Genomic DNA, 17,877 nt, shown 5'->3' with positions numbered 1-17,877 from the left:
TAAAGTAGTGAACTAATGTCTTCATCAAAATCCCAAAGTCCCTTAAAACACCCACAAACACACACAGTCCTTCCTTCCCCCTTTGCCCAGTCTGGGGTACCATATCTCAGGAAAAGAAATAGAAGTCTGCAACTCAGGTAGCCCCCAGTTCTTCCCAGTAATCCATTTCTGGTGGTAGGCCTCTCTCAGTTCCCGGAACCATCAGCTGTGTTGCTGGGATCTCTGCTAAAGCCGGGTGGTGGTTCCCTCTTCTAAAGCTGCGGGGGGTGCCCACTCTGGCAAAGCCGCGTGGTTCTTCCTCCAATGGCTGCCGAGTCTGGATTTAAATCCCCGCGCCAATCTTCCTCTGCAGCCCCATTTCCGACTCCTTCCACAACTGACCACACTTGCCAGCACTCCTATATCCTTCCAGCTTTAGTGGGCTGCCATCAAGGGTCTGGGCAGGTGTAGCCCCATGTCATGGAACCAATCTTCTTCAAGCTCCCACACAGGCACTGTAACTCAGGGAACCTGTCCCCAGTTACGTCTTGGTGGGGAAGTTACTTCCATTCCCCTGGCTCAGAGCATGGCTACAGCTATTTAACATATCTATGTAACCAGTTAAAGGTTATAGAAGTGTTAAATGACCACACCAGAGGTTAGCTGCAAAGCTGTTGCTATGCAAAACAGCTCTCAATGGCCCTGCTCCATTTGTCCCTTCCCCCAACTTACACCTGTGGGGGTGAGGGAAGGACATCCTAATATTTCCTGAACACCTTGAGTTCTGGACCCCATTTCAAATCCCTTTTTGCCCCCCCCCCAGGCTGCACCCTGTTACACTTCCATAGTTTTAGATTTTATTATTTTAATAGGTTGAGTAATAGAAAGGACCAACTAGAGGCCCATATCTCGCATTGGTAGAACAGCAAAATGGAAATACTGATGGAAGTATCCTTGTCCTTTTGACCTTTGGACTAGGGTCTGTCTTTCCCTCTAGGAGTCCACCCATGCTAATAAGTGAACATGGCCATTTACTGTCTATCCAGCTGACACTTAAGACTGCAAAACTGAGACCTTGAGCATCGTGTGTTGGGGGAGAGTGAACACTGAAATAGCCACAGTTCTTAGGAGAAGGAATGCATTCTCTGTAGCTGGAATGGGGAAATGAAAGGTCCCATATTCCTGTGAAGAGATTCTGGTAAGCACATGACCCTGAGGACAGGGAAGAGTGCCTGTGGAAACAGCGTCAGCTACATAATTTGTGGGACCCAATGAAAGTGAAGGGTGGGACCCCTTGTTCAAAAAATAGGTAAAATATACTGTTAGAAGTTCTGAAATATAAAACTTTTCCCTTTCTTCTGTTCTCTTGACTTCTTATGATGCTCCTTACTATTTAGTGCCATTCTAAGTTAGAATTTTAAATTGTTAACATGAATTTTACCATTTATATTTATATTGTGTAATGCTAGTTTAAATGCAAATATATCAGCATTTAACTCATATGTGGAATCACCAAATTTGCAATTTTTATTCTGTAGCTGGTACATTTATACAGTTGATCTTCATTATTTGTGGTACTGTGTTTGTAAATTTACCTACTTATAGCTAAAATTTATTAGTAACCTCAAAATCAATACTCTTAGCACTTTCGGTTATTCATGGATGTGCACATGTGCAGAGCAAGAAAAAGTTCAATAGCTAACACCCACGTTCCCCTACATAGGGTTGAACAAGACAAAATCCTGCCTTCTCATTTCAGCTCTCAAATTGTGAACAAGTGTTTTTCTTGCAGTCTATTTAGTGGCACATTGTCTTTTATTTTTGTGGTTTTTGTTGGTGATTTCACTGTTTCAAATGATCCCTAAATGTAGTGCTGAAGTGCTGTCTACTGTTCAAAGGGCAATAAGGCTGTAAGACATGTTTTATGGAGAAAATATGTGTGCTAGATAAGCCTGACTCACATGTGAGTTACAGTGCAGTTGGCTGTGAGTTCCAATGTTAATGAATTAATAATACATGTTAAATAAGGTGTCTTTAAACCAAAACACACACAAGGTTATATATTGATCAGTTAATGAAAATATTGTGACCAAAGTTCGAAGAAACCTAATTGTTTCTTTCCCTTAGGAACAGTGTGGTTCAGTAGTATCCACTAATTCAGTATTTATGGTGACTTTCTAGACTATAACTACTATGAATAACAAGAGTTAATTATCTTTCATTCTTACCAGGACAGTGGAAAGACTGCACAAAATATCCCAATTGTTTTTACTCCTGTGATATTGTGATTTATAAGAAGAAATACTATATATTTGGTATCTTTTAAAAGATTTTACTTATTTATTTTTAGAGAGAGGGAAAAGGTGGGGGAAAGAGAGGGAGAGAAACATCAATGTGTGGTTGCCTCTTTGTGCGCCCCCTACTGGGGACCTGGCCTGAAACCCAGGCATGTGCCCTAGACTGAGAATCAAACTGCTGAATCTTTGGTTCACAGGCCAGCACTCAATCCACTGAGCCACACCAGCCAGGAATATATATTTGGTCTTTGTCCCTATTTCTGGCACAGAGTTCCTAGAACCCTCTGAATTTTCTAAGTGATGAGAGTGACAAAGGTTGACAAAGGTACCTTTTGTTACGTTAATGGTGACTTTTGGATCACTCTTAAAGAGGGGAACAACTGCCAGAGAACCAATGACTAGTGGGTTGCAACTTTTAGTCCCACCCCACTGGCCTCCAGGGAGGGAAGAGGGGCTGGATGTTCAATCTATTGGCAGTAGCCAATGGTTTAATAGTCAATCATGCTTATGTAATAGGGTCCCCTTACTACCCAAAAGAATAGACTCCAAAGAACTTCTGGTTTGGTGAACAAGAGTGCTTTTACCATTAGGACAGAAGCTCCTTCACTTGGAGCTTTATTTGGCTGTTGATTCATATCCTTTAATACCCTTTGTAATGAATCAGTAATTTAGTGAGGAAACTGGTTTCCTGAGTCATATGAGCTGCTTTCAAATTAATCAAACCCAAGGATAGGGTCCTGAGAACCAAGCTGGTTGGCCGGAAGCACAAGTGGCAATGTGGACTTGAAAGTGGCATCTGAAATGGAGGGCAGTCTTGTGGGGCTGAGCATGTAACCTGTGTAATGTGATGCTTTCTCTGGGTAGATGATGTCAGAATCGAGTTGTAGGACACCCAGCAGTGCTGGAGAATTGCTTGGTGATGTGGGAATGCCCCATGTTACAACTAGTGATCAGAATTTTTACCTCTACTTCTTGATCCATGTACATTTTACCGACACATTCCACCTTCTACCTATTGAGAGTAAGGGAAGACTGAAAGGAGAAGAAACTATGGGGCCCTGGCTGGTGTGGCTCAGTGGATTGAGTGCTGGCCTGCGAACCAAAGGGTCTCCAGTTTGATTCCCAGTCTAGGGCACCTGCTTGGGTTGCAGGCCAGGTCCTCCTACTAGGGGGTGTGCAAGAGGCAGCCACACATTGATGTTTCTCTCCCTCTCGTTCTCCCTCCCTTCCTTTCTCTCTAAAAACAAACAAATAAAATCTGAATAGTATTCTGAAAGAGGTCACAATCTATGTAATGTAAGTTTGAGTATTTAATTCACTATATTTAAGTAATTAAAGAAATCATAATTGCTTAGTTATCTTTATATCTATTTTCTCATCCTAATTTTGAACAAATTTTCTCATATTTAGCATTATCAGGCATATGTGATCGGATCATTACTGCAGTTGGGCATTCAATTTAACTCCAAATTTCCTGTCAATTGATGTGAGAAAATGAAACTAGAAAGGGAAAGAAAGAATTATAATTTAATAGAAAGTCTTTCATTCACTCATTTGTAAAAAGTCTCAGAACAAGAAATAAACAGAACAGTTAACTAATATGAGGCAATTATAATTTACTAATCATTCTCAATGGGAGAATATATATAAGTGTAACTGGCTTATTGAGGTATAAATATGACTTGCACCCCCACTGTGGTAGTTTGAACCTCTCTTTCCTATTGGGTGATATCTTTCTTAACAACTTATTTTGATCCCATAATTTTTCATTCCCTTTTGGTTATAAGAATTCTCGCATGCTAATACTTAAAAACTCAGTTTTGTTCAAATTTTTCTTCTTGCATCTGATACAAATCCCTCCTTACTTGACCGGGTGAGATTATCATCCTCTCTATGTGCTTGTTGTTGCTTCCTTGGCCATCAATACCAGATTGACACGGTACCCTATTTGGTAGGAATTTAAATGCTGGCCACTTATGGGGTGAATTGGAGAGTCCTGATGAAATCTACCCACAATACAGTTGTGAGGTGTGGGAGAAGTAGCTCCTGGAATAATTTGTCTTTATCCCACTGTTTTAGTCCATTCATCCTACTGTAACAAAAAACAAAACAAAACACAGACTGGGTGACTTAAACAACAAAAATTTATTTCTCACAGTTCTGGAAGCTGGGAAGTCCAACCTCAAGGTGCCAGCAGGTTTGGTGTCTGGTGAGAGCCCACTTCCTGACTCATGGACAGCTGTCTTCTGGCTGTGTCCACACAGTAGGAGGTGAGGGGGCTCTCTGAGGCCACCTTTATTAGGTCAGTAACCACATTCATGAAGGTCCCACACTCATGACCTAATCACCTCTCAAAGCCCCACCTCCAAATATCATCATATTGGGATTAGGTTTCAGTGTAATGAATTTTGGGGGCACACAAATGTTCAGTTTATAGGACCCATGTAAGTGCTTGTAAGGCCTCCTTAGATTTGTCCTTGAGGCCCATACCTGATACCTTGTTGAGGTGGTGTCAACAAGATGGCCCAGGCCGTCGCTATCCCAGGGTGACACTCTCATTGTGCCGCGCCCAGGAGTGGGTGGCCAGCTGCTGCTCCAGAACTGCTCTCAGTTCTGGCAATGTTCTCTTCTTCCTCCTTTTTCTGGGGCATCAATCACTCTGCAGAAGGAGGTTACAACCCAGGGAACATGTGGGCAGTGAAGGAGGAAATAACCTCTCTTCCTGACCAGGACACTTCTCAGCAGCTAGCCTCTGTCACTCTCAGTCCTCTCCCATGGAGCAGGGGTGAAGCACAGGGGAGAGCAGTATCTAGTATAACTAATTTTCCCAACCTCAGTAAGCCCTGAGGGGAACTGGCTGACTCCTGACAGCTGGTGGCACTCTGACCTCGGAATGTGGGCTGTTTCATACCTTTACTACTCAGCTTTAGGCCTCAGTCTTGATTCCTGAACAACAGAAAAACTTTCCTTGATATTTTATGGTATAAGTAGGTGTCCTGAACCCACATCATCAATCAACGATTATCAATAACTACCTTTATCTTGGTCCCTGTGCTGAGAGCCAAGGTGAATGCAAAGGACTTAACTCTATTTAAGTCAAAATATGTTTGACTTAACGATGCAGCAAGCAAAAGGATGCAGATTGATAGGGGAGACTGAGCGTATATGCTAGCCAAACAATTCAGAAAACAAACACCCAGAAGTATTACACCAGCATGTGCTTTATGTTACACCCATTTTGCCAAATAAGAAACAAAGGCACACTTATTTAAGTGGGATGATCCTTTTGCCTTTACTCCCAGTTTTATCCATGCTTTAAAATTATTATTTAGAAATCATTTATAGAAGAGTTGCAAAGACAGTAGAGTTCCTGTATACCCTTCCCCCCCTCCCCCCCATGTTAACATCTTCCATACCATGGCATATTCTTCAAAATTAAAAAAACTCACATTAATATACTACTGGTAACTAAGATATAGCTTTTTTGGAATTTCATAATTTTTTCCCTGCTATTATTCTTTTTCTGTCCCAGGATGTAAATCCAGTTGCCATGCTCTACTTTCTCATCAGATATCCTCAGTGTCCTCCATCTGACGGTTTCTCAACTGTTTTGTGTTTCATGGCACTTTAAAGTGCCACGGCTCTGCTCTGGTATTTGTAGGATGTTATACAATTTGGGTTTTCTGATTTTTTCTCATGATAAGACTGGGTTTTAGATTTTAGAAAATACCACAGAAATGAATTATCCTTTTCCTCAATCATATAGCAAAATGACTTATTACCAGTGAGTTATTCTTGATCATGTGGTCCAGATGGTGTCTGCCAAGTTTCTCCACTCTCAATTTACTTTTTCCCCCATTCTAGATTCTGTTTGTTAGAAAATAGTCACTAGATCCAGCCCACACTGAAAGAGAGGGGAATTAAGTTCCAGGGGGAGTATCAAATAATTTGTGGACATGTGTGTTAAAATCATTACAGTAGTCAGTATTTTGGGGAAGAGTCTTCGAGGTTATGAAACTATCTTATTTCTCGTTAAAGTGTCACCCACTAATTTTAACATTCATCCAGACTTACCCACAGCGATTATTTTGTGGTCTTCATGGTGGTTTTCTTTTTCGATCATTTCTTCTACATTTATTGTTTGTAATTTATCTGTAAGGAAAACTGATCCTTTTTCCTCACTTTGTCTATTTGACTATTGGTATGGATATCAATTATGGATATTTCTTTTATTCTTTGGGTTATAAATTTATTTTATAATTACTTATTTTTATTTCTCAAATTGTTCTAGCATTGCATTAGGGAGCTCTTTCAGTTGGCTCCTTTGAACATGCTCTCATCTTTTCTTCCCACTCTCCTTTAGTTGTCTTTGCCCCAGCCCTAGAAATAGTCCTTTCTCCAAGGAGCTCTGGTTCCGTTTACTGGAGGATGATATTTAGAAGCCAAGTTCTGAGCACTAAGTGTGTTCATTGCTATTGGGGAGTCATGCCATCTATGCCCTCTAGTGGCAAAGCTAAGAAATGTATGAATATTCACTTATGTATATACACATCTATATTGATTTCTGTATCTATTCATATATATAAACATGAGTTCAAACTGTACTGCCAACTTTAATCCAGCACCACAAAGCTAACTGGAGCCTTTGCTACTTGCTTATTTGTTACTTCTTTCTCAGACAGTAAGAAACCTGTGGCTCCTCATCTGTAATATGCTTATTTACTTATTTAACTTTAGTATACACTTAAAGTAGTTTCAGAATAGCTAACCTACACTCCTGTGAAATACAAATTTACCAACTAGAGTGCAGTGTTTTCCTAGAGTTCTTTGTGTCTTCATCTTAGTTTCAAGTAAAAACATTATTTTCCAAAGTTAATTAGGCCAGCTCTTTCTCCTCACCCTCTTCACTGAGGTTATGTCATATAGTTGTAAGACAGTTAGACCCGTGTATCACAATCTGCATTTCAGCATGTGTTCCCCTGACAGCCTGGTTAATATTTTTAATTTGCATGTAATAAAAGTACTCTGTATGCTATACAGTTTTTTTTTTTACATTTGGACATATGCATAGAGTATGTGTGCACCATCACAGTACCATACAGAACAGCTCCATTACCCCGAACATTTCTTAGTAGTGAACTTCCTGTCCCCTTTCCTCAAACTTGCCAACCATTAATCTGTTCTTTGTCCCTATAGTTTTGCCTTTTCCAGATGTCATATAAACGGAGTCATACAATAGGTAGAGGTTTAGGTCTAGCTTCTTTCACTTAGAAAAATGCATTTAAGATTTGTCCATGTTGTTGCATGAATCGACAGTTCATTTCTTTTTTACTGTTGGGTATAGATAGTCATTGTATATACTGCAGTTTACCCATTCACTTGTTGAAAGACATCTGAGTTATTTTTAGGTTTTGACAAATGTGACTGTAGCTACTGTAAATAGTCATGTATGGTTTGTGTGTGTAAAGACAAGTTTTCAATTCACTTGTGTAAATACCTAATAGTGAAATGGCTGGGTAATATAAATGTATATTTAGAGAAATTGCCAAATAGTTTTCCAAACTGAATCTTATGCTTTGCAGTCCCATCAGCAGTGAGTGAGAGTTCCTGTTGTTCCACATCTCCAGCTTTAGTTGTCCATCCTCATTTTAAAGTGGAAACTGGCCCCCTCCCCTACTCTGACTTCTCTCTTCCTATTGGCCTCTGCCTGGATTACAAAATAATCTGAATTTTTGCTTTGAAGCCTGCTGATATTAGTGAAGATAATAATTTTAGACTACTTTATATTTCCACTGTGCACTAAAGTTCCCCCCCTCTCTTTCTTTCTTTCTTTCTCATCTGTTAATAGTCATAAAAGGCAGTTTTAGGAAACATTATTAGGTTGGTATGAGAGATAATGGTACCCTATTTGAAAAGAATTTTTTTCTGGCTTTCCCAAACCTCTGCTTTTGTGAGCCTCTTAGCTCCCTACTTCTTCTCAGCCTCTTTTTAGCCTAACCAAATGAATCCATGGAAACGAGGATGGTCAAGGATCTTCCCCTGGATCCCTCAGGCTAGACTATGTGTGGCTTTCCAGCTGGGTGGGTGGGTGGGTCTTAATTAATCAGGAAGGAGCCATGTGTCTGTGTGTCTGGTTCCTGCCCAGAGTCCCCGCCTCCCGACTCGGTAACAAGCACAGTCTCATAGTCATTAGAGTCCTCATCTGACACCTCTTCTTCATGTTTCACCTGACTGTCCTCAGTCTGTGCAGATGGCTGATAAATCACATAATCCCCTAAATCCAGGAACCTCCTTGATTGCATGACAAATTGGACGTGGGTCCCTTCACCGTCTGTCCTGCCCTCTTCATGGTTTGTGTCTGAGGTTGTCACTTCTTCTGCCTGACACTGGCTTCCATTGGGATCTGCTGGTGGGACATTTTCATAATCTCTGCAGTACTGAAAAGACACCTGGGACTGCTTCCTCTGGATGGTCCTAAGATCCAACTCTGCCATGTTGACATAGTCATTTGAGGTCTGAGAAGAACCTTCCTCATCACTGAGTGGATCATTATTCTCAGTTCCCAGAGACCAAAAACTGGTGCAGTCGCTGACATTGGCACAGCCCTTGTCTCCTTCCTCAGTAAGTTCCAGCTCTGGGGCAATTGGAAGGTTCCCAGGGGGGTTGCTGGGAGAAGCTAGAGTTTCAGCAATCTCTTCTGCTGTGGGAACATTGACATAATCTCTTGAGTCCTCTGAAGAGATGCTTGGGTGGTCTCCAGGTGCTCTGACGTTGACGTAGTGTGCTGAGGGAGTGAGGTTCCCACACATCTGGGGCCAGCTGGCATTGTCATAGATTCGCACAGTGTGAGTCTGGGCTCTGTGCTCCTGGAGGACATTGCCTGCTTGGGAGGGCTATGAGCAAGAACAGAAAGCCAGTGACAGGATAGAAGAAGAAACATGGACAAAGCCTTTCTTCCTCCCACCCAGGACTGTTGACTGATTGTTTCTTCACTCAGTTCTCCATTGTGGAGAATAGCTCTCAATCAGGGGTCTCCCAATGCAGGGCTTTAGATGGTAGGAAAGTATGAACAAAAGGGGCTGAATTTAGGGAAAGCAACTGTGTAAATGTGATGATAAATTGAAAGTGTTTTTTGGCTATGATGTGGGGTTTCAATGGGGAGTGGAGGGAAATGTTGTAAACTGGAGAGAGCCTGCCACCTCCGAGCACACTGAAGGGTAGTAGAGCATTGAGCATAAAGGTAAAGACAGGCTCAGACCCAGGGCAAAAATCCTGGCCTCACCACTCTGTTTTGAGTCTAGGCAAGTTACCTAAATTCTCTGTGCTTTAGTTTCCTAACTTATAAAATGGGAATAATTATAATACCTATATTTTAAAGTTTCTGTGAGGAGTAAATGGGTTACTACATGTGAAGTGTTTAGAATTGCTCCTGGCACAGAGAAAACACTAAAATGTTTGTTGTTATTATTAAAGAGGCAGCTGATTATGGCCATTAGGGATGTTTGTCTAATATTTCCAGAACTTCTGAATTTCCAAGAAAAGCGGGGCACCTGGACTTTAATGTGAAAGCTTTTAGATTTTTAAATGTTGGCAACTGGCTCAAATATTCTTCAAACACTACAGAGTCTAAGCTAACTGTATTTTATTTGTGGACTGAAGTCAGTTTGGGATCCAAGCTCTATATGCAGAACTCCCTCAGGACCCACCAAGTCCTGCAAGTAGACTTGGCGGAGGACTTTCCTTTTCCCTGCCATGCGTCAGTGGAGTCCAAAGATGGACATGCACAAGGAGGAAGTAGCAAAGGTCGCAACACAGAGGTTGCTGCATGGTAAAGAGAGGCTGGGTAACAACAGAATCACCATCAGCAGCAGGACTGCATTTACTCAAGATGACCATAAAACCAAAGCGACTGGTTCTTTAACAAGTGAAGCAGTCCCTCAGTTGTCCCCGTGCCTCCGCCCCAGCTGGGGGGGGACTTCGTGGGGGCTACCGTCAGAGCCATAGCAGAAGGCATGTGAGGCTATTGTTACCAGTTGTAATACTCTCTCTGTAACCTCAAAGGAGTCCCCTTCTGATCAAACACTTCCTACTCCAGCTATAGTGCTCAATGACCTATGACTATTTCTGCTGTTGAGTATAATTAAAATAATTTGACACAAGCCCCAGAAGTAATTCCTAAAGCAGGGTTTTAAGTCTGTTTTGAGCACCAATAGCAATGCTGGAATATCTGTGACCCTCCGGAGGCAATTGTTTGAAGAGGACCATACTGATTTGAATAAGCATCATGTCCTTTGCTAAAAGAACCCATTGCAATTCTAACATACTATCCTGGAGGACTCCTGCCCTGGTGCCCTTCATCTTCTTCTTATTTTTTTTTCACCTCAACCCAAGGACATTTTTTTTCATTGATTTTAGAGAGAGAAGAGGGAGAGAAGAAAAGAGAGAGAAACATTGATGTGAGAGAAACATTGATTGGTTGTCTCTTGTGCATCCTCAGAATATCAGACCTACAACCTAGGTATGTGCCCTGACCTGGAGTCGAATGTTCTAACCAACTGAGCCACACCAGCCAGGTCCCTGGTGCCCTTCTTAAAATCCCAAGCACTTGCTCATATCTTTCTTAATTTAAAATTTCCCCATGGTTAGTAGGGAGATCCTGAGGCTGGTCTTCTGATTTATTAACAGGGCTGTAAGGATGAGTGCCAACAGACATGCTGTTTGTTTGCAGTGACACAAGATCTGGGACCTACAACTCTTTCACCTGAGTCCTGCCACAGACAAGTAATTTTCCCCCAAAGGGCTGGTCATTTTGTGTGACTCTTACCACATGCCCAGAACGAGGGCTGTCAGAGTTTCTGGAGCGGAGGCTATCAATACTGAAAATACGGATACTCCTTGACCGATGTCTCCCTGAAAGGACAGAGAACAAATTCTGATGTGAGTTAGCCAGCCCTAGCTTCAGCCTGCACTCTCCCTGCATAGAGGGCGAAGTGGGTGTCTGGTGCGTGGGGGCTGGTGTTCTCTGGTGAGAGGGTCAAAGCTATAAGGATGATGCAGCCTGAGACCTGGAGGCCTCCTTAGCCCTGTGATACCAGAGAACACTAGCACACGGGTAGGGGGTCGGGAGGGAAGCTCCTGGTATGAACCCCTCCTGCCTGTAATACTGGCAGACATGTTCTCCTTGGGAAGGCCTTCTCCATCCCTGGACACACCCATCTGTCCTCTCTTACCTTAACATCAGGAAAAAAAACCAAATCCCAAACCCAGACAACCCCCTGCTCCCTTTTTAGAGCTTTCTAGGCTTCCCACTGGACTTGCATCTTAAAGTTTATCTATCCCATTATTCACCATGCTTCCTGACTGAAGGGCAGAAAGTTCTGGAAGTTTAGAGAAAGTTGCTTCCAGGTGGCGAGAGTTGCATTTTGGGGGTAGAAGTCCCATATATCTTGATTCTATTGATTAGAAAGAGGAACCTACCTAATTCTTCTTGAGTCCGGGGCAAGAGGTCATAAATATTTTTGGCTCGTCGTCTGGATCGAAGCAGAGTCAGCAAGAACATGTTGGTAACTTGCAGGTAAGGATCTCGCCCTGCGTGGCAGTGAGAGAGTAGGGGTTCTTGGGGATGGCACAGTCCCTGAAAGTGTTCCCCACCTGCATCCTGCATCATAAAAAGTTCAGACTTGACAAATTCCATTGCAGCTCTAAGAACAGGGAACTCAACGGCAGAAAGAGAAAACAAGGGCCCAGGGGTACTAGATCAATGTACAAAGACTTTCAAAACAGAACTCCAATCAGCACTCAGCCTTCTGGAGCCACAGCTTAAGATCTTGAGGGAGACAAGAACCAGTATGTCAGAGAAGAACGGAGGACTCCTTGGTGCAGTAGTTTATTCCTGGAGAAGAAACTGGGCTTAAAATGCCAGGCTAGATTATTGGCCATAGCCTGTCTGAACTTTGACAAACAGGGGACTCACGCTTCTTCCGTTTATTCCAGTTCCACAGGATGCAGAGAACTGCGGTGACTAGGAGGATGGTGAGGAGCCCCGCAAACCCAGAAATGATGCTGCTGCTCTGGTCTTTATCTCTGTGAGGAAAACTGAGTGTCATGCCCCAGCCAGGGAGGCTGGAGAGGCTGGAGAAGATGCTTCCCTCAGGAGTTAGAGCCTGAGGATTTGCCATGGGAGCCTGGTGAAGAAAGGCCGAGCTGGGGTGGGCTGTGTGGTAAGAGAGGGTCATCTCTTCATGGACAGAGGGAAAGTGGATACAGGGGAAGGAACTCTCCTGTGTGAATGCTTATTGGATGCCAGGATTTTGAAAGTGAAACTTATTTAATCTTTACAACAATCCTGTCTCTCTCTCTGTGGCCCCAGAACCTGAGATTTAGACTCAGGTAAAGTAACATAGCAAACATTGCACAGGTGGGAAGGATCAAAGATGCAATGTTTGGGCCCAAAGGTCATGCTCTTTTCACTGCATCGCATTGGCCTCCAAACTTGGAAAAGCAAGTTCATCTGCCCTTGCTTCCCCTTGTTCCAGACCTAGGCTCCCTGTCTTTCAAAAAGGAAAGGATTACCCAATTTACAATTAGGGAGTGGCAGCTGTGACAGAGTCCACCTTGTGTACTCTTGAGTGATCTTCACAGCCCCAACTTGTGAAGCTGGTCTCTGAGCAACACTCTGTCCTATGGAATTTAACCAACACAAATGCAGTGAGCAAGTTCCATGCCAGTTGTAGTTTCCTGGCTGGGATGGGGTTAGCGCTCTTTGTTGCCTGTTTTAACAGCAAGCAGCCATTTGAGGTTACAGAAGGACTTACTAGCACACCTGGCACACCCCCAAATATTAGAAATCAGGTCATCTACCAGGGAAGGTTTTTGTTCTCCTGAGTTCTCGTCTTGTTTATCCAACTTTGTACTGGGCATTTCCACAAGATTTCCACAGTTATCTCAAACCAAATCTGTCTGAAATAACTCCTGTTCTCCTCCCATAAGCCTGCTCCTCCTCTGGTGTTTCCCATCACCTAGTAGTTCCATCTAAAATCATCCCTGACTGCTCTCTTTCCTTCATGTCCCACTCCTACTCAACCAGCAAATTCTGTTGTTCAATGCTGGGCATCTATCCCAAACCTAGTTACCTCTCAGCCTTCCACTGACACCACCTGGCCTAAGTCACCGTATGTTCTACATTGGCCTTTGCAATAACCTTCCTAATGGGTCTTCTGGCTTTCACTCTCATCCCCAACATACTGTCTTCACACATGAGCCAGCATGATCCTCTAAACAGTAAATCAGATTGCGCCCCTCCATGACTTATCACACCTGGGGTAACATCCATAGTCCCAATCCAGTCAGAACCTCACATCATCTTATGTTCTGGCCTCTTCCTACCTCCTACTTCCTTTCCTACCACTTTCCCTCTGACTTTGACTGCCAGGATTCCTTGCTATGCAAAGAATGCAAAGCACAGTCTTATCTCAGACCTTCTGCTCTCTCCCAGGTATCTGCATGGTTCAGTTCTTTGTCTAACTCAGGACTCTTCTGAAATGTCACCTCCTCAAACAGGTCCTCCCTGACTACACCTTATTCTTAGTTCCCTTACTCTGCTCTGGGATTCCTTCATAGGGTGTATGACTGACATTATATTGTACATTCATTTGTTTATCTGTTTATATCTGACTCCACCATTTGAGTATAAGCTCCAGGAAGTCATGGACTTGTCTATTATGTTCATCCAGTACCTGGAATAGTAAGGGTCTGATGAATATTTGTTAAATGAATGAGTGAATTCATAAACAAATGAATAAATACAAAAACTGTTTTCTTTGGAGGGAGTGGAAATCCAGGATTCTGACTTTATGAATTCATTCCCCATCAGTGCCCCTGTCCACCAGCAAGTGACATGTGCTTGTCATGGTAATAACATTTATTTCCCAAAGTACAGTGATTTTGATTTTAAATTATTATTGTTGAGTTGTACTGTTATCATAGCACTGAAAGGTATACTACCAGTGTTCCTAACATTTTGACGGCTGATGGACTTTTAATTTAGCTGGGAAGATGTTGAAAGTAAAGATAGAGCATGCTATTGATACTGGCAATTAGTTCTATGAGCTTTTATGTCCTAAAGATATCCCTTTATCATATCCACAATTACATTTTTCATTCATAGCAAGTTTTTAGGACCTAAAAACATATCTTTGGGAAAAGTGGGCCTTTTGTTTTCATCATTGTGGGACCTAGTACTTTTCTGAGGAGCAAGTGGAGGCACTTGAGATAGGAAAGATTGAGGACAGAGATCAAGGCCAGAGAGAGGTGAGAAATCCAACCAGGCCAGGCAGCTAGCTCTAAGAAAATCCTGTATTATCACAGCTTTTCCTGTCCTTTTTCTCCTCAACATCTATTCCTTTCCTTTGAGCAGTTCTGAGCAAACATCTCTGGGCCTAGAGTCTGGTGGTCTCAGTGGACCTGAGCCTGGTTGTGAGGGGTGGCAACCTTCCACTGTACACCAGGACCCTCTGTAATTTGGGGAAGGGTGCAGGTCACCACCCAGAGCCACTCACCTGTCCAGCCTGCCGGGAGTTACCTGCAGAGTGCCAGGCTCTGAAGTCCTCCCTCTGATTTGAGAAAGAGTTGGGGTGATGACATCCATTGACACAGGAACTTCTCAGGCTTTGGCCTCTCCTCGTAAGCCTCTAATCACCGTCAGCTAGCCAGCATGGCTGCCACTTCTTCTGGATTTTCCTAAGCTGCTGACTCCCAAGAGAAAAGGCAAAACTAGTTTGTATTTTACATATAACCCTTTGTGGTAGGAACCACCCCCCATTTTTTTCTCGTAGATAAGAATGACAGAAACCCTCCTGGTCTCCAAGTCTTGCAAACACTCCCTCATGCAGAACATTTTACTCTCAAAATTTCTTCTTCTTAAATCTTTATTCACCAAAGTCCCTAACACAGAGACAAAAACGTCTGTTGGTTTTTAAACTTCCAATCTTTCCTTCTAGAATTTTCTTTCCCCCAACAAACTCCTTACTTTGTATCTACCCCTGAAATGTCAGGCTGAGTCGACCCCAAGTACAAAACCAATAGGTTTGGTTCTACCTGGATGTGGCTACAATGCCCACTGCAGGAGGGCAGAGCTCGCCTGGGTGTGGGGCTCCCAAGCGGTGATTCAGGTGGAAGCCATATCTCTGCCTTCTGGTGGAAGTGTCAGGAGCCCAGAGGCGGAAACTGCCAAGAGGCCAGAGTGGCTCTGTGGGAAGCTCGTCTTCCCCAACCCCCAAAGCAGAGAGAATGGAAACAGAGAGTCAATGACAGGAAGCAGCACCACCAATGTGCTAATGAAGCACGGGGCACAGGAAATGCTGCTCGCTCTTCATAACATAGAAGAAAACATGACTGCACCACTGCTCCCTGGATCAGCCAGGTGCGCTGTGCTCTGTGGGGAGTGGCATTAACGAGGGGCAAGGTGGCAGGACATTTGTGACTGTTCAGCCTGGGTTTCTGAGGCGTTAGTGTTTTATAAGCCTCCAGGTTTATGATTTCTTTTTAAGCAGGTCTAAGGAGTACTGGAGGGTGCTTTTTAGATACAAATGCAGATCTCTGATACCTGATGCTGAATCGTGGACAGAGGGTAGAAAGGTTGTCGTCATAAATGTTGCCCATGTGATTTTGATGGAGCTAACCTACGTTTCAATATTTTGAGAACCTCTGTTCTGGGTATTACCCCAGAATGAGCTGAAGCTGGGTTAGCTGGAACCCTGGAGGCCATTTCTACCCTCCCTCTTCTCCCACCCGCTAAAGGCTTGCCCTCAGTGCTTTTCCTCTCTGGGGCTCTTCTGGAGAAGATGGATCCAGTCCTGCTTTCTGCACAACAGTCTCAGAAACCAAATCGTTTATCTCAGTTGCCTACCTAAAGAGTCCCAAAGTTTGAGGATTGTTCCAGAAGTGTTTCTAACTCTCTTACCCTCTTCCTCTTACCAATTTCCCGAGACTCTGTTTGCAGCTTAGGAGAGTCCAGAGAGAAGGGGTCACTGAGACTATTTTGCAGGTGTGAAGAAGAGCCTCTGACTTCACTCTCCACAAGGAAATAGATTCCCAGGTAAATGGCAAGGAAGGCAGCCAGGGCCCCCTCACCATGCCTCTCTCCCATCTCTTCTGGAGCTGTCAGCCCCTGTCCTATAGGTGCTCTCACAGGCCCCCAGGGGAGGGGCCCATTATGGCTCTCCCCAGTCCCACCATTCCAGCTCCTCACTGTCACCCCTCCCCGCTAGTAACCTTACCTGGCAAAAAGCAGAGATGGCTCAGAGGCAGCTGATTCTAGAGCTGGAATCTGGGTCTCTGTTCACTTTTCCTTTGGATCAGGGCTTAGTAAGAATGAGGACTCCTCACGAGAAAAAGATCCATGGGTCCAGTTTGTGGCTGGGACTATTGGAAGAGAGGCTCCCCAGGCCTGTCCTGAGCTACTGACACCGAGGGGACCGTTGTAAACCGGCAAGTTGAAAGATGATACACAGGACACAGGACCGGCAGATAGAACCAAACCTTAGAACCCTGACTACTACTTAAAGAAAAACACATTTTTTTGAAGAACTTCCTCTTGCATGTGACTATCTCTTATCTACTCAGGCTGCCTGAGTCAGACTAATCTTGTCTCTGATCTTCTGATTCTCTCTTGCCTCACACCGAAGGGAAACAGCCCCCTCAAAGGAGGTTCCCAGGCCGAAGACACAGCTCAGATTCCCAAGGTCTGGCTGCGCCCTTTTACTCTGCTCTTCTTTCCCTCCCCACAGTGCATGAGCTAAAGCCCATGATATCAAAGTTAGACTTAATTTAATTGAATTGTAGTTTCAACTTCTCCGAGAAATATCTTAATGAACCAGTCTGGAATTGTCTGGCCAAGCACCTCTAAGGTAGCCTGTCACGTGGTCTATCTCTGTCCCCACCCCCAAAGGAAAAGAAACAATGTGCGTGATGAAAGACCCTTGTCTTTCCAAAAGAAGACGTTCTGGTTTAAAAGTAATCCTTTTTTGGGCTAATAATTCCCTTGCCCCACCCTCCTTCCTATTAAAAAAAAAAAAAAACCCTTTCATTTTGTACAGCCCCTTAGAGCACCCTTGCATCTGCTGGAGGGGATGCTGCCTGGTGCATGAATCTCTTAAGAAAGCCAATTAGATCTTCACATTGCCTCAGTTGAATTTTGTTCTCTAATAGTATTAAGGCGTGTTTTAAATAAAGCTTATGCACCCAAGTGAGCAAAGCCTCTTGAGGGGGAGGGGCTACACATTAACTTAATGGGTAGCTAACACCAAAAACCTCTCGGAATCCTCTTTGGAAAGACAGAGCACTTTGTTGAGCATCACCGTGAATTAAGATCTTAAATTACTACTTGGATGATCTCAGGCAGGTCCTCTCATATTTTTAGGGTGTAAAATGACAATAATAATAGTACTTAGATAAAACTTGTGAGTTAATTGGACTTACAATGAAAAATGCCTGGCCTTGCATTTGGCATATGCAAGAGCTCATTAAATGCGGGCTGCTAGTATATTATTATCTCGAAATGCATTAGGGTTACTCCTTTATATAGTATTTAATGGACTGGCCC

General features: G+C 43.4%; 1 protein-coding gene across 5 annotated transcripts; it reads right to left on the bottom strand.

Annotated features, from left to right (window-relative positions):
• Positions 1-5,963: 5,963 nt before the first annotated feature.
• Positions 5,964-17,055, bottom strand: LAX1 (lymphocyte transmembrane adaptor 1). Of its 5 annotated transcripts, none has more exons than XM_028530994.2 (6): positions 16,553-17,055; positions 14,834-14,963; positions 12,250-12,359; positions 11,754-11,864; positions 11,101-11,186; positions 5,964-9,169 (listed from the first exon to the last, which is right to left on the bottom strand). In XM_028530994.2, the coding sequence occupies exons 2-6, from the start codon at positions 14,920-14,922 to the stop codon at positions 8,372-8,374; spliced, it is 1,194 nt and encodes a 397-aa protein (XP_028386795.1). In that variant the 5' UTR covers positions 14,923-14,963; positions 16,553-17,055; the 3' UTR covers positions 5,964-8,371. The 5 variants fall into 5 exon arrangements, with proteins under 5 accessions (XP_028386795.1, XP_035871140.1, XP_035871139.1 ...); XM_036015247.1 differs by having other exon boundaries at positions 14,857-14,963; XM_036015246.1 differs by lacking the exon at positions 16,553-17,055 and having other exon boundaries at positions 14,857-15,022.
• Between the last annotated feature and the right edge of the window lie 822 nt (positions 17,056-17,877).

Source organism: Phyllostomus discolor, chromosome 14 (genome assembly GCF_004126475.2).
Source record: "Phyllostomus discolor isolate MPI-MPIP mPhyDis1 chromosome 14, mPhyDis1.pri.v3, whole genome shotgun sequence".
Classification (NCBI taxonomy): domain Eukaryota; kingdom Metazoa; phylum Chordata; class Mammalia; order Chiroptera; family Phyllostomidae; genus Phyllostomus; species Phyllostomus discolor.
The sequence above is the reverse complement of the archived record's forward strand: the minus strand, read 5'-3'. Positions and strand labels throughout refer to the sequence as shown.